The sequence below is a fragment of the Phoca vitulina genome, unplaced genomic scaffold (assembly GCF_004348235.1).
Source record: "Phoca vitulina isolate PV1807 unplaced genomic scaffold, GSC_HSeal_1.0 scaffold7, whole genome shotgun sequence".
In the NCBI taxonomy this organism is placed as follows: domain Eukaryota; kingdom Metazoa; phylum Chordata; class Mammalia; order Carnivora; family Phocidae; genus Phoca; species Phoca vitulina.
The window spans coordinates 59,405,705-59,419,650 of record NW_022589710.1 but is presented as its reverse complement, the minus strand read 5'-3'; the positions used below and the strand labels follow the sequence as shown (position 1 = coordinate 59,419,650).

Below are 13,946 nucleotides of genomic sequence, written 5' to 3'. Positions count from 1 at the left end.
TCCTGCACTGCGCAGGACAGCCCCGCAGGACAAGGAACTGATCCAGCTGCAAATGTCCACCGTGTCCTAGCAGAGAGTCCTGGCCAGCCTCCATGCTTTATTTAGCTCACACTACGAGAAGTCCCAGGGTGGGCCGCTCAGTGCTGGTGCAGTGGCTCAGGGATGCCGGCCAGAAGGCAGGCCTATCTCTTCCTGCTCTGCCGCCCCCAAGCTGCGGGCAGGAAGAAGGTCATGATGCCCAGGGAGAGCGTCCTGTGGGGTGCCAGGCATGTAGGAGTCACGGAGCTGACACTCGCCCTGAGCCCTGAAGGATGAGGAGTACCCAGGGATGCTGAAGGTCGGTGGGGCGGGTGGCGCGAGGAGGGGAGGATGGTGAGTGTTCAAGGCAGAGGGAAGATCACCTGCAGTGTCTGCTGGGGGAGAGTGGTGTAAGGGGAGGCCACAGGTGGACGGGCCCAGGTCGTGGGGTCCTGCCGGCCAGGGTGAAAAGTACCTGGGAAATCTCTTCCGTTCTTCTGTCTCCGAGGGAGAGCTGGGGCTTATGTTTCTGAATCACTCCGGCTGCTGTGGGTGTGTTTTGGCTTGAACTAAGGCATGAGTGCCCTTTCCCTGGTATCCATACCGGGCCCCTGGGAAGCAGTGGGACGGCTCTGGGCGCTCTCTCAGGGGCCTACACGTTCGTCTCCCAGTTTGGATCCAGATCACTGGACGACATCCATGCAGCCGCCGTGTCGTGCCCATTCTGTTTCTCTGCAGATCAAGGATCTTGAGCAAGAGAAGGATCATCTCAACCAGGCCGTGTGGTCTCTGCGGGAGAGGTCACAGGTCAACAGCGAGGCCCGCGCGAAGGACATCGAGAAGGAGAACAAAGCCCTCCACCAGACGGTGACGGAGACCAGCAGCAGACTCAGCAAGCTGGAATTCGAGAAGCAGCAGTTGCACAAGGACTTCGAGCAGGTGAAGGAGAAGGTGGAGCGGGTCGAGGAGCTGGAGAAGGAGCTGCACCGGCTGGAGAAAGAGAACGAGAAGCTGGCCCAGAAGGTGGCCTCCCTGAACACTGCCACCGAGAAGGTGGACGCCCTGGAGCGCGAGAGTCGGGGCCTGGCGCTGGAGAACCGGAAGCTGAGGAAGTCGCTGGACACCCTGCAGAACGTGTCGGTGCAGCTTGAGGGTCTGGAGCGGGACAACAAGCAGCTGGACGAGGAGAACCTGGAGCTGCGCCGGATGGTGGAGACCATGCGCTTCACTGGCGCCAAGATGGCGCAGATCGAGCGGGAGAATGAGGAGCTCGAGCGGGAAAAGGAGGAGCTGAGGAAAAACGTGGAGCTGCTGAAGGCCCTGAGCAAGAAGTCTGAGCGCCTGGAGCTCAGCTACCAGGGCGTGAGCGCCGAGAACCTGCGGCTGCAGCAGACGCTGGAGGGCAGCAACCAGAAGGCCCAGGCCCTGGAACAGGAGCTCAGGGAGCTGGAGGCCGAGAACCAGGCCCTGCAGCGCGACCTGGAGGCCCTCCGGCTCGCCAACAAGCAGCTGGAGAGGTCGGAGAAGGACAGGAAGGCCCTGGAGCAGGAGGTGGCCCAGCTGGAGAAAGACAAGAAGCTGCTGGAGAAGGAGGCCAAGCGGCTGTGGCAGCAGGTGGAGCTCAAGGACGCGGTCTTGGACGACAGTACCGCCAAGCTGTCCGCTGCCGAGAAGGAGAGCCGCGCCCTGGACAAGGAGCTGGCCCGCTGCAGGGACGCGGCCAGCAAGCTGAAGGAGCTGGAGAGGGACAACAGGGACCTCACCAAGCAAGTCACCATGCATACGCGGACGCTGACTACCCTGCGAGAGGTGAGTGGCTGTGGGCGGGGCCCCCACGGTGAGGTGCCTGGGGGGGCAGGGTTGGTGCCTGGACCCCAAGTCGCATGGGCGTCCTGGGTGGTGCGCCTCCCAAACAGAAGCGGGCCTGTGCGTGTCCTCCCTGATTCTGCACAGGATGGTGTCTGCAGGGATGAAGAACGAAGGGCACATCCCCTGTTACGGTCTCCCCGCCCAGAGATAACCACCACTCACAGTGTGGCTCGTTTTGTCCCATCACTTCCCGTGTGCCTTTGTATATACACATGCTTGGCATCCTGCTTTCCTGCATCCTAACCTCTTCTGCTTTCTTATTTACTATACCTTTTCTTATTATAGCAAGTAAGTTTTAAGCCATGGATTTCTAATGGCTGCAAGGTATTAATCCAATAGATCCTGTAGATTTACTGCCATTACTTTTTGGACATTTAGGTGGTTTTCCAGTTTTTTTCATTATTTTAAATAACACCGGACATCCTTGCACACACATCTCTCTCTTTTCAGGTTGTATTCCTAGAAGTGAAACTATAGGATCTAAGGGCATGAACATTTTACTTTTTTTTTTTTTGAAGATTTTTTATTCTTTATTTGACAGAGAGTACAAGCACGGGGAGCGGCAGGCAGAGGGAGAGGGAGAAGCAGGCTTCCTGTGGAGCAGGGAGCCCAATGTGGGGCTCGATCCCAGGACCCCAGGATCACGACCCGAGCCGAAGGCTGACGCTTAACCGTCTGAGCCACCCAGGCACCCCGGGCGTGAACATTTTAAAGTTTCTTGCTAAGTGTATGTCCTACTTTTCCCCCCAATATTTATGGCATGGGTCATCTGAGCATTCCTTCAGTATTTGGGGGGGGGGCGGGGGGGTGGGGGGAGCAGGGAATAAACTGCTTTCAAAACTAACTTGAACATCTGAATGGCCCAGCACGGCAGTCGGGTCCCGCGCATGTAGGAGCCCAGCGTGGCTGTTCACGGGCAGCCGTAAATGCAGTGAGTCAGGCTCCTGGCTTCTGCCACCCTGTGGCTCGGCCGTCCCATGGCAGCATGTGGGTGAGGGAGAGCGTGAGTGAGAGGGACCACAGTGCCCTGTGCAGAACGCGGTCACTCAGCCGCATCTAGCTACAGGTGAGCCGGGGAAATGTGCGTTAGCTGCGTGCCAGGGAGGAAAAGGGAAGAGATTTGGTGACCACACAGCCGTCTCCGTGTCCTAAAAGGCGTACAGACGATGGTGCAGGCAGATCCGTGTGCTGTCGGGGGGAGACCCAAACCAGGAGTACCACCCCTAGTCCCTGTCTCTGTGAGCTTCACATCGGTTACGCCGTGGTCACAGACAACCCCAGAATCGTAGCGGCTCCTCACACCCGTGGCTGACTTCTCACTCACGAGAGTCCAGGTGACTCCCCGGGACCCTGCCGTCTGTGCTGTGATTACGCAGTCCCCACCGCCCCAGCACGGGGCCTGGCCAGTCGCCGTGGCAGGAGAGAGACAGCCGGGAGGTCACACGCGGGCTCCTCTGTGCTGCAGCCCGAAGTGGCCCACGGCACGTCCGCCTGCGGCTCACTGGCCAGAACCGCCCACCAACTGCAGGGGGGCTGGGAAATGGGGGGGGGCCGGCGGAATGTTTGGCGAGCCCCACTCTGTCACACTGCCACGGCAGGCCTGAGGATTTGGTGGGGGGTCGGCTCGTGTGCCGATAGCTGTCGCCCTAGGCAGAGCACGGTACCTGCCTGGAGAGCTCCCGAGACGCGTGGGAGGAAGGTGGGCCTCCAGGAGGTGACCCACCTGAGGGAGAGCACCCGCTTGTGCAAAGCGAACCAGAACCAGGGCTTAAAGTAACATCTTTCTCCTTGTACTTCTTGCAGGGAATTCGCTACAGAAAAAAGTATTTCATTACATTATTCCACAGAAAAGGCAATCCTGTCCGAATCCAGGCCTCCTACTCAAAGGCCAACATACAGGGTGTTGCAGACACACATCCTGGATGCGTTGCCATGTAGTCTGGTCACCTTCGGTGCCGGGAGGCTGGGAACGTGTGTCTCTCCCCTGACCTTTGGAAGACATCCCTGGGGTTCACATGTCCCCGTTGAACTGCCTGCTCAGCCCTCAGGACACCTGAGTCAGCTATGACCCGGGAAGGCAGCTGCTCAGCCTTCAGAAGGGCCTGTGCCAGGCCCTCCCTGCTGGGCTCCCGTCCCACCCGTCCTCTCCCTGTCCTCTCCCTGTCCTGGCAGGAGCTGGTGCTGGAGAAGCTCAAGAGCCAGCAGCTGAACAGCGAGCTGGACAAACTGAGCCAGCGGCTGGAGAAGGCTGGCCTCCACAAGGAGCTGCTGCTGCAGGACGAGAGCGGCCATGGCGACACGTGAGCACCTCCCTGCTGGGGTCTGTGGGCTCTCACAGCGCATACCCGTGGCCACGCGCTGCACGCCCCCAGCTCCAGAGCTCGGTTCGCTCTGTGCAGCTCGGGGCTGCTTGTCACGTGGTCTCTGGAAAGGGCTGGTGTCCTTTATGGGACGGGGCTTCTTCCTGGAGATCCCCAGGGAGGAGGGAAAGGAGACTCTCTTGTGCAGTGGAAAGGCTTCTGAATTGTTTTAAAATAGATTTTTTAGAGCCAGTTTTAAGTTCAAAGCAAAATTAAGGGGAAGGTACAGAGAGTTCCTGAATGCCCTCCACCCCCCGCCCCAGGCATAGCCTCCCCCGTATCAGATTCTCCCACCAGAGCGGTGCACGTGTTGCACTCGATGTGCCCCCACCGACCCACCGTCGCCCCGAGCCCACAGTTGACAGTAGAGCTCACTCCTGATGCTGCACATCCGTGTGTGATGACCTGTATCTACTTACAGGATCCTACAGGCTAGTTTCACTGCCCTACGCATTCTCTGCGCGCCACCTGCCCATTCGTTTCTCTCCCCCGCCCCAAAAATTTAACTGTTGTGATCTCTGCCTGCAATTCTTTCCAAAATGATCTCATTTTTCAAGGAAATCCAATATCATGGACTTCTGCTGGACTTGTAACTGACAAGATCCACATGATGGATGACGTGACACCCAGTCAGTGTGGCAGAAAGGCCACGCAGACTGACCACTTACCTAGCTCGCAGTGCGATCTTGGGCAAATTGCTTAACCTTTCTGAGACTCGGTTTTCCCATCTGTGAAATGGCCACGATAGTCCCTCCCTAAGACTATGCCTATAAAACTGCAGCAGTCATGTTTCATTTGAAGGTGTCATGGGTGTGTGTCTGTGGGGAGCCTTGGGGAGGGTTCTGGTGATGGGTTGTGGCTCGTACGGTTCTTCCTGGGCCAAATGCTATAGAATTACAAAGGAAGCTGGCTCATTGGGGGAGACAGGTGTTGGAAGCTGGGAGATTGGGAGCTTGTGGGCAGAAGAGACAGATAAATAGTACTGTATATTTGTATTTTTCAGAAAATTCAATATTTCGGAGGGCAGAAATGAGTCAGCGTTAAAAACAACATTAGCCATGAAAGAAGAAAAGATTGTGTTCTTAGAAGCACAGATGGAAGAGAAAACCAGCCTGAACCACCAGTTACAGAATGAACTCCAGGTGGTAAGACGTGACCCCTTTTGGGGCCAACTGTGAGTCCCAGCTGTTGAGGTCCCTGCCTCACCTTCTCCAGCCCCTCACCTGGGTAGCAGAGGGGCCGTTGGATGCCCGTTTCCTGGAGCAGATGTGCTGACCCACGGGGTTCTGACGGGCGCTACCATCAGAATCCTACGCACCGGGGCCGGACGGAACCAGAGTGAATCAGAGGTCTGGGGGCAGAGGAGGCCACATCCAGAGCTGCGTTGAGTCTGATAGGCAGGATCTGGGACACTGATGAGAGCCCGTGTGAGATTGTGAGCATCAGGACCAAGCAGAGGCCTAGAGTCTCGTGGGCACCCTCAGATGGGACAGGCATGGGTACCTAGGGGCTCGGTCAGGATGTCTGCTCCTGGCACATACATGCTTTCCAGCTCTTCTTTTTGAAGCCTTGGCACATTTCTTGGCTGTGTGATTGAATAAGGAAATCTAGAGAAAAGCAGTTCTCGAGCTGGAAGGGTCTTTATAACATCCCCTGGTCTGTATTCCCCAGGCTCGCTTCCATTTTATGGAGTGGGCAGCTGAGGCTCAGGGAAGCGAGAAGACTTGCCAGGGTCATGTGGCTAAAGTTGGGACTGAGGCAGATTTCTGGAAGGATGGGGAAGCACAGGATGGGTTGTGTGCATTCCTTATAGAGCAAAAGCCGGGTGTCGGGCTTATCCCTAGTGCCAGGTGAGGGTTTAGGGATGCTGAGGAATCGAGTTTGCTGCGGGGCTGTCCTCTAGCTGTGAACATGGAGCTCTGAGCCGGCCACTTCCTGCCCCAAGTCTGCTTTCTTGTTCCCACACCCCGCAGCTGAAGACAGAGTGTGAGATCCTCAGGCAGAACCGGGAGGAAGGGAAGCACTTACAGAACTCTTTCAAGCACCCTGTGGAGACTTTGGTCACTGGTTACGAGGGGAAGGAGTCCTGGGGGCCCAGCCACAAGGAGGCCACCATGGAGCTGCTCCGAGTGAAGGACCGGGCCATCGAGCTGGAGCGGAATGTGAGTAGGCTGCCCCTGCTGCCTTCGCTCAGAGAGAGGGAGAGAGCAAGCCAGTGTGCCCTATTGATTGTCCCATTGATAGGCCACCATTCGTGTAAAGGACCCAGGATGTCAGAATCTGCTGAGATTTATCCAGATCTAGTTGAATACTTTTTTTTTTTTTTTAAAGATTTTGTTTATTTGTTTGACATAGAGCACAAACAGGCGGAGAGGCAGAGGGAGAAGCAGGCTCCCTGATGAGCAAGGAGCCCGATGCCGGACTGGATCCCAGGACCCCGGCATCATGACCTGAGCTGAAGGCAGACGCTTAACTGACTGAGCCACCCAGGCGCCCCTTCTCTAGTTGAATACTTCTTAAGTTGTCCTGGCAGGTCCTATAAGCTCCTTTTCATTGGAGATATCTTTGCCCTTTCTAGTGGAAAGGGGTGGATTCATGTTTTCCCCACGGCGAATCCGTCTGCCTGCCCATCAGACTTGGCCTGTAGCTTGTACACCAGTCCTCTGTCTCCACAGTGTTTTCCCAGGGGTTGACAAACTGTGGCCCGCTACCTCTTTTTGTCAATAAAGTTTTATTGGACCAGAGACACGCCCTTTGTTTACATACTGTGTGGGGTTGTCTTCCCACCATAGTGGTGGCAGAGGTACCTGGTTGGAATGACGCCCACATGCCTGGCAAACCCCAAAATTCGATCTGTCCCTTTACAGAAGATGTTTGCTAGTGCTTGTCTAATCCCCTGAATTTATTTGACTCTGCCAACAACCTTGTGAAGCAGATAGTGAGGATTTTCACCATTTGACAGATGAGAAAGCGGAGACGGAGTTTAAGAGACTCATCCTATGGGGCGCCTGGGTGGCTCAGGTGGTTCAGCATCTGCCTTCAGTTCAGGCCATGATCTCCAGGTCCTGGGATAGAGCCCCATGTCGGGCTCCCAGCTCGTGGGGAGTTTGCCTCTCCCTCTGCCTCTCCCCCTGCTTGTGCTCTCTCTCTCAAATGAAAAAATCTTTAAAAAAAAGTAAGAAAGACTCAACCCTACCTCCCATGCTAGCGACAGGCAGCACCAGGCTACACCCCACATGTGCTGGCCCCGTTGGTGGCCTGTTTTACACTGTCTTTATCGGTCTCATGAAACAACTCATTTATTCTACCAGCTGTCACTCCTGAGCAGGGTGAGGTGTGGTCACAGGCTTTGACTCCCTGTCCAGTGGGAGAAGCTCACAGAAATGCACTCTCGGGGTGTTCAACAGAAAGCATTAAACAAGCATTAAAGAGAGAAGAGATGCCTTGGCTTTAACCCCGGCTCACCTTGGCCTTGCACTCAGATGCTCAGGTTGGAAGCAGTGTCCCCATTACGTGCATGCATTTCTGTCTGGAAAGCACATACCAAAAAAAGTAGTTCTCTCCCCCTGCCCCTGCAATTCCGTTGATCGTCTTTTCCAAGAGGGAAACATGTTACTTCTCTTAACCTGTGGACTCTGGCTTTAGACCCCAAAGTGTCAACTCTTGAGGGTTCTTTACAGCCCCCGTGCTTGGGGCTGGTGAGCATTGACCGAGCTGATGTCTGATGGGCCTCCTGCTTCCGCCTCCCCTAGAATGCGGCCCTGCAGGCTGAGAAGCAGCTGCTCAAGGAACAGCTACAGCACTTGGAGACCCAGAACGTGGCTTTCAGCACTCAGATCCTGACGCTACAGAAGCAGAGCGCCTTCCTGCAGGAGCACAACACCACGCTGCAGACCCAGACGGCCAAGCTGCAGGTGAGCACTGTGCCGCGGGCCCTGGGCCGGGGAGGGGGGGTCTCTGCGTCTCCTGGAGACCAGCCCCAGCACGCTGGCTCCTCAGGAAGCCAGGCTACGCATGGGAGGGTGTGCGGTTTTGTTTTGTGTTGCATAGGCTTATTGGAAACGGGGGTGCCTAGCCTCAGGATCTTTGAAGGTAGTTCTGGTGTGTAGCCGTTTCCATGACTGAGCGTGTGAGGGCAGGGCTGGGGACTCGGTTTCTCTGCTTTGCCTTGTAGGGTTGTCTGTTTCCCAGAGTCTGTTCCTTGAGATTTTACTAGGAATGTCTTGGAAAAGAGATCCTAGGCTCAGATACATTGAGCTCAACAGAGTTAACCAGGTTCGTTTACTCTAAAACCTGGCAGAGCCTTTTTTTAAGCTGATGGAAATTTTGAATCTCCATGAGGGAAGTAGGGGATGAAGTGGCTGCCAGGCTGTTGGGAGCTTCTAGCAAAACTCACGTCCCGTGCCATCTATCTGAGGATGTTGGTTTTTATTTACAGTCAACAGATTGTGGGGAAATGAATTAATCCTTCATTAATGCTGTTTGTGAGAAAAGTGTTTGAAAATGTGCAGCGTGGGTCAGGACAGTAAACAGGAAACTATTTGGCAAAGGGGCTGGGGTTGGTCCTATTAAAATAACAGAATAGGAGACTGGTTCATGGTTTTGGTGGTGGTGGTGGTGATGCCTTTGGTTTTGCAGTTGGTCATTCTGGCCCCAGAGTGAGTTAGGCGGCGCTCCCTGCTCGGTTTTCTGACGGTTTGGGATGTTGTTGGGCGGTGGTTCTGTAAACATCCGTTCGGTGAGGGTGGCTGGTGGTGGTGGTCACGTGTTCTCTATCGTTACTGATTTTCTACTTGTCCTAGAAAATAGATGTTTGAAAGTGGTCAAAGAGGGCGCCCAAGGAGCTTCTCCCGAGAAAGGACATAATTTGCCCCAAAAGGTCACCTTTGGGGAGGGGTGCAGGACAGAGCCCCGTGTGACGGTCTGATGAGCCTCTTCCCAGAGCAGTTCCTGCAGTTCAGAGAGAACCGTCTTGGCGGCGGGGTGTTGCCTGCCCCGAGGGTCCCCGGGGTCTTGGCGTCCCCTCTGGTGTTGGCGCGGTTGTCGCGCGTGGGGACGCCGGGTCTGTGAGGCAGCCCCTTCTCCCTCTCGGCAGGTGGAGAACTCCACCCTGAGCTCCCAGAGCGCCGCGCTCACCGCGCAGTACACGCTGCTCCAGAACCAGCAGACGGCCAAGGAGAGCGAGAACGAGACCCTGCAGCGGCAGCAGGAGCGGCTGACGGCGGCCTACGAGGCCCTGCTGCAGGACCACGAGCACCTGGCCGCGCTGCACGAGCGCCAGTCCTCGGAGTATGAGGCCCTCATCCACCAGCACGGCTGCCTCAAGACGCTGCATCGCAACCTGGAGCTGGAGCACAAGGAGCTCCGCGAGAGGTGCGTGCGGGCGTCTGGGCGCCCCTGGGGCTCGCGTCCCTGCCCAGGAGCCTTCCCTGCCTTCCCTGCCTTCCCACGTTGTCCGGGGACCCCCGAACTTTCCCGAAGGGAGGTAAAATCGGGAGTCACGCTCAGCGGTTGAGTGTGTGTGCAGTTGAGCCTGAGTGACAGGAGGGTCCCCGCGTGGAGAAGGTGCCACGGCGAATCCCAGCTCAGGGAAACCCAGCCTCGGGGTCCCTGCTTCCCCGAGGACCCCCGCCGCCTCCCCCCTCCTCTCCGGAGGAGGCATAAGGGCATGAGGAGGACGTCCACCACCACCACCACGGCCAGTCCTCTGTGACGTGCTTACTTGGGCTTCCCGGGCCTTGGTTTCCCTATCCAGCTGTGGGACGCTGGCTTTCCAGCCTTCAGTTGTGGCAGCTTTTGAATATATAGAAAGCAAACAGAACAGTAGAGTGAAACCCCCAGGTCGGTTTTAGCCATACCCCTCTCTCGCCACCTGCCTGCCCTCCTTTCGTTTTTTAATCTAAAATTTGCATACGTTGAAATGGACATATCTTCATTTTGCACTCTTGACAATCCAGGCTCGTGGGTGTCCAGTACGTTCTGTCAGCTCAGGTTGCCCGAGCTCCTGCCCCAGGCAGGCCCCTGATGGCCCCCGGCCCCCAGGCAGCTGTGGCAGGACCTGGAGTCTGGTGGGAGGGGGAGGGGTGGCGTGCACCTGACTCGGACACAGGAGGGAGCCGTGTCTCTGCAGAGGGGCTCGGGCACACGGCGCAGGCGCAGCGTAGGAGGGAGCGATTACCCACATCGTGTGCCTGTCAGGTGTCCCTGCGGGCGGCCTTTCCCTTGGCTCGTCCGGATCACTGGGCCGGCAGAGCCTTGTGAGGGCGTCTGATGAAGCCGAGGGCACGGGGGGGGTGATGTTCGTTAATTCGCCCACTGCTTCCTTTTTGCCTCTCTCTGGGCTCCTCCACCTGCTTCACCCACCCAGATCTCCTTCCTTCAGGGGCTGCTGAGAAGCCAAAATCAGCATCTTCTGCGTGCAGGCATCTGCATCTCCATCTCCATCTCCGCCCTTCTCCAGAGCCCGTCCCGGGTTCATGCGACACGTAGCGTGTACTGTGTGCACGATGCTGTGTCTGGACGTGGCAGGGGTCCTCCCCGGTTGGCTCAGGAAGGGGAGCAAACAGCATTCACTGAGCTCTGAAATGAGCTCCATGCCCACCGCTCACCAGACACCTACGTGTCTTACGTTAACGTCCTGTTATGTGTTAGGATAGCGCCTGATGATGTTCTTAGTGTCCGTTTAGAAGGGGGAGGGTTTTGCAGGTGGAATGTGGACCAGCCTTGAGGGAGGAATTGAGCATTGTTTTCTGTCTGGGTCCTGGTCAATACAGTGGGCTGAGCTCTGGTGGCACTCGAATCTTCAAGTTGGCTGCACAGATGGCTGGAGGCCCCTTTGGTCTGTCTGCAGCAGGGCTGTGGGTTTGGGAATGTAGGTACCTGGGACACGGGCGATGGCTCTGTATTCACTTCATTTGACACTTAAATTAGATGCTCATTTCCTAATTCCCTTCATAAATATTTACTGAGTGCCGTGCCTCATACCCGGGACTCACTGGTGAGCAAGACACACAGTTTCTGTCCTGCACTTGGGTGGTTACCGGTGGTTACAGTTATCCCTGGTCAGTGGGCTTTTCTAAGACATGACAGTAGGGAAGCAGGATTCGGGGAACCCTAATCATCTGCCCGTGGCCCTCATTTGTCAAACGTGGATGACTTGACACCACCTGAAAAGCTAGACAGGGCCCCCACTTCCAGCCCTACACCTGTCCACATTGGGGCAGCCTCCGCCCTGTGGCTAAAGGCCGCACGAAAGTTCGTCCTTGAACAGCCGCCTGAGCACGTTTCTGAGTTTGACTCCCCGACAAGTCCTGGCTCCAGTCAGACGGTTCGAGTGCGGCTGCTGTGGGGGCTGGGGGGCCAGGGGCGGAGGTGTGCAGACCGGTTGGGCACCCTGGTCCTACTGTCTGTGAGTGTGAACAGCTCAGACAAGGAAGGGGGGTCTGGAAAGAGGGTTTCCCTGAACGGGGACAGCTGAAAGGTGGTGTGTCAGTCACTGCCTTGGACTTGAGGGAGATCGTGAGTCCTCTGTGGACACGGATGTTTCCAGCAGGCAGGAGGGACAGCCCGGGCTGGTCAGGAGCTCACCCTCCTGTGCTCTGCTGCCCTCCAGAGCCAGCTGTGCAGTAACCACGGAGACGGAGGCTGGAGAAGGAGAGAAAAGTCCAAGCAGAGGGGGAAGGGGGAGGGCTGTGGTTGGGGCTCCTGAGAAGGGGGGGTGTGCATGTGTGTGTGTGGACGCACACACGCGCACGTGCATGCATGAAGAATTGGCCTCTGGCAGCTGCTAGGCCCCCGCCAGGCAAGCCTCTGTCCCTGCAACCAGGACAGACCAAGAACAAGGAGACTCAGTTCTCAAGGGGAGGAGGGTAGGGTGGAGGGCCTACCCAGCCCCCAGTGAAGAGGGATTAACTGCTATGTGTGGTGGAATTCAGCTGTTTATTTTGTGGTTTCTTTTAGATCTGTTTGTGCTTAGTGAACCACCTAGTAATGTATTTATAACTCCCGAAATGAAGGGCTCCAAGTGCAGAAAGCAGAGTCTTGGTGTGCCCAGGTGGCCAAGGGAGGGAGGGCTGCTTTGGCAGGGAATCCAAGGGACCTTGGAGACTTGTTGGGTGGGAAGAAGAGGACTCTGCTGTGGGGCTAGAGAAGATCCCTGGCCCAGACAGCTCTCCCAGCCTCCATTCTCCCGTTCTTCTGCTGCCCTGCCTCTTGCCCCGTCTGTTCCCTGCCCCGTCCCCCTCCACTTTGCAGAGAGAAGCCGCCAGAGGAACCCCATTTTCTATGGGAGGCTTCATAGTCTTCCGGGGAGTTCGCTCCCTGGAGGAAAAGAAGGCCCCAGGCAAGCTCCCAGCGGGTGTGTTCCCCTCCAACAGGCATGACGGCATGCTGAAGCGTAAGGCGGAGCTGGATGAGCTGGAGAAGGTTTTGAACACCGAGAGGGAGGCTCTGCAGCAGGAGCAGAGGACGGGTGCCATGGCCGTGGGTGAGAACCAGCGGCTGCGGGGCGAGCTGGACAGGTAAGCACCAGGAATCCCACCCGGCCCCGTGCAGGGCGGTCGCCGCCTGGGATTTCCCGTAGACCCGCCCTGCCCCCCGCGAGAAGGTCCGCGGAGTCCCCTGGCAGTCGTGTGTTTTTACAAACCCTGTTGTGTTCACGGCTGGGGGGGCACAGGCTAAGAGGGGACTCTCGCCAGTGGCTGGGATGGAAGGACCCAAGGGACACCTGGGGACGGCGCCTTGTATCCGGCGTGGACCCTCCTCTGATGTAGGCCACACGGCGATCTCGTGAAGGACACACTGTTGATCCACATTATTCACATATTCTCTATTCGTGAATTCACCTACTTGCTAAAATCGCCTATTTGCTAAAATCATCCCCAGATTGATATTCATGGTGCTTTCACGTACGTGCCCAGGGTGACCCGATTCTTGAGTCCCCCAGAGCACATGTTTCCAGCTGAGGGCAAACAAGGATGCTCTGCCTTCTTATTGTAGTTTTCATACTGCAAAAAAGCATATTTTTGTAGTCTATTTGGTGCCATGGTGTTTTCATATTTTTGTGCTTTTTGGTAGCTATTTCGCTGTTTTTTTAAAGATTTTATTTGAGAGAGAGAGCACAAGCAGGGGGAGAGGCAGAGGGAGAGGGAGAACAGGCTCCCTGCTGAGCAGGGAACCCAATGCGGGGCTGGATCCCAGGACTCTGGGATCATGACCTGAGCCGAAGGCAGACGCTTAACTGACTGAGCCACCCAGGCGCCCCTGCAATTTCACTATTTAAAATAGCCCCCGAGTGGAGTGCTGAAGTGTGGTCTAGGGCTCCTCGTGCAAGGCTGTGACAGCCTTCTGGAGAAAGTGTACATTCGAGAAGCTCCGTTCAGGCATGAGCTACGGGGCTGTGGTCATGAGTGTATTACAGGAGGCGTCTTTAAACAGAAACCCTGATAAAATAAGGAACGTCTTGATCCCTTTGACTAAATTTAACCAGAGCTTGCAGGAACGTATACCCTGTGCTTTTCCAAGAAGCCGTGGTTCAGTATCCGCCAGTTCAGTGATCATGGGGACTCTATAGAGCATTACTACCTCGAATAACAAGAATCCACTGTACAACTAATATCCCACCCACCCACCCTCCTTTTTTAATAATAGATAAGGAAACGGGCTCAGGGATGAACTAACCTGTTCAAAGTCAGTGCTTCT

General features: G+C 56.2%; 1 protein-coding gene across 1 annotated transcript in view; it reads left to right on the top strand.

Moving 5' to 3' along the window:
* The window catches only part of CCDC88C (coiled-coil domain containing 88C), a 123,622-nt gene that overhangs the window by 84,639 nt on the left and 25,037 nt on the right, over positions 1–13,946 (top strand). Inside the window, exons 15-21 of the mRNA XM_032405794.1 lie at positions 757–1,827; positions 4,060–4,187; positions 5,251–5,392; positions 6,221–6,409; positions 8,000–8,161; positions 9,343–9,620; positions 12,623–12,766. Coding sequence (XP_032261685.1) covers positions 757–1,827; positions 4,060–4,187; positions 5,251–5,392; positions 6,221–6,409; positions 8,000–8,161; positions 9,343–9,620; positions 12,623–12,766 — 2,114 coding nt within the window. The remainder of the gene's footprint in view (positions 1–756; positions 1,828–4,059; positions 4,188–5,250; positions 5,393–6,220; positions 6,410–7,999; positions 8,162–9,342; positions 9,621–12,622; positions 12,767–13,946) is intronic.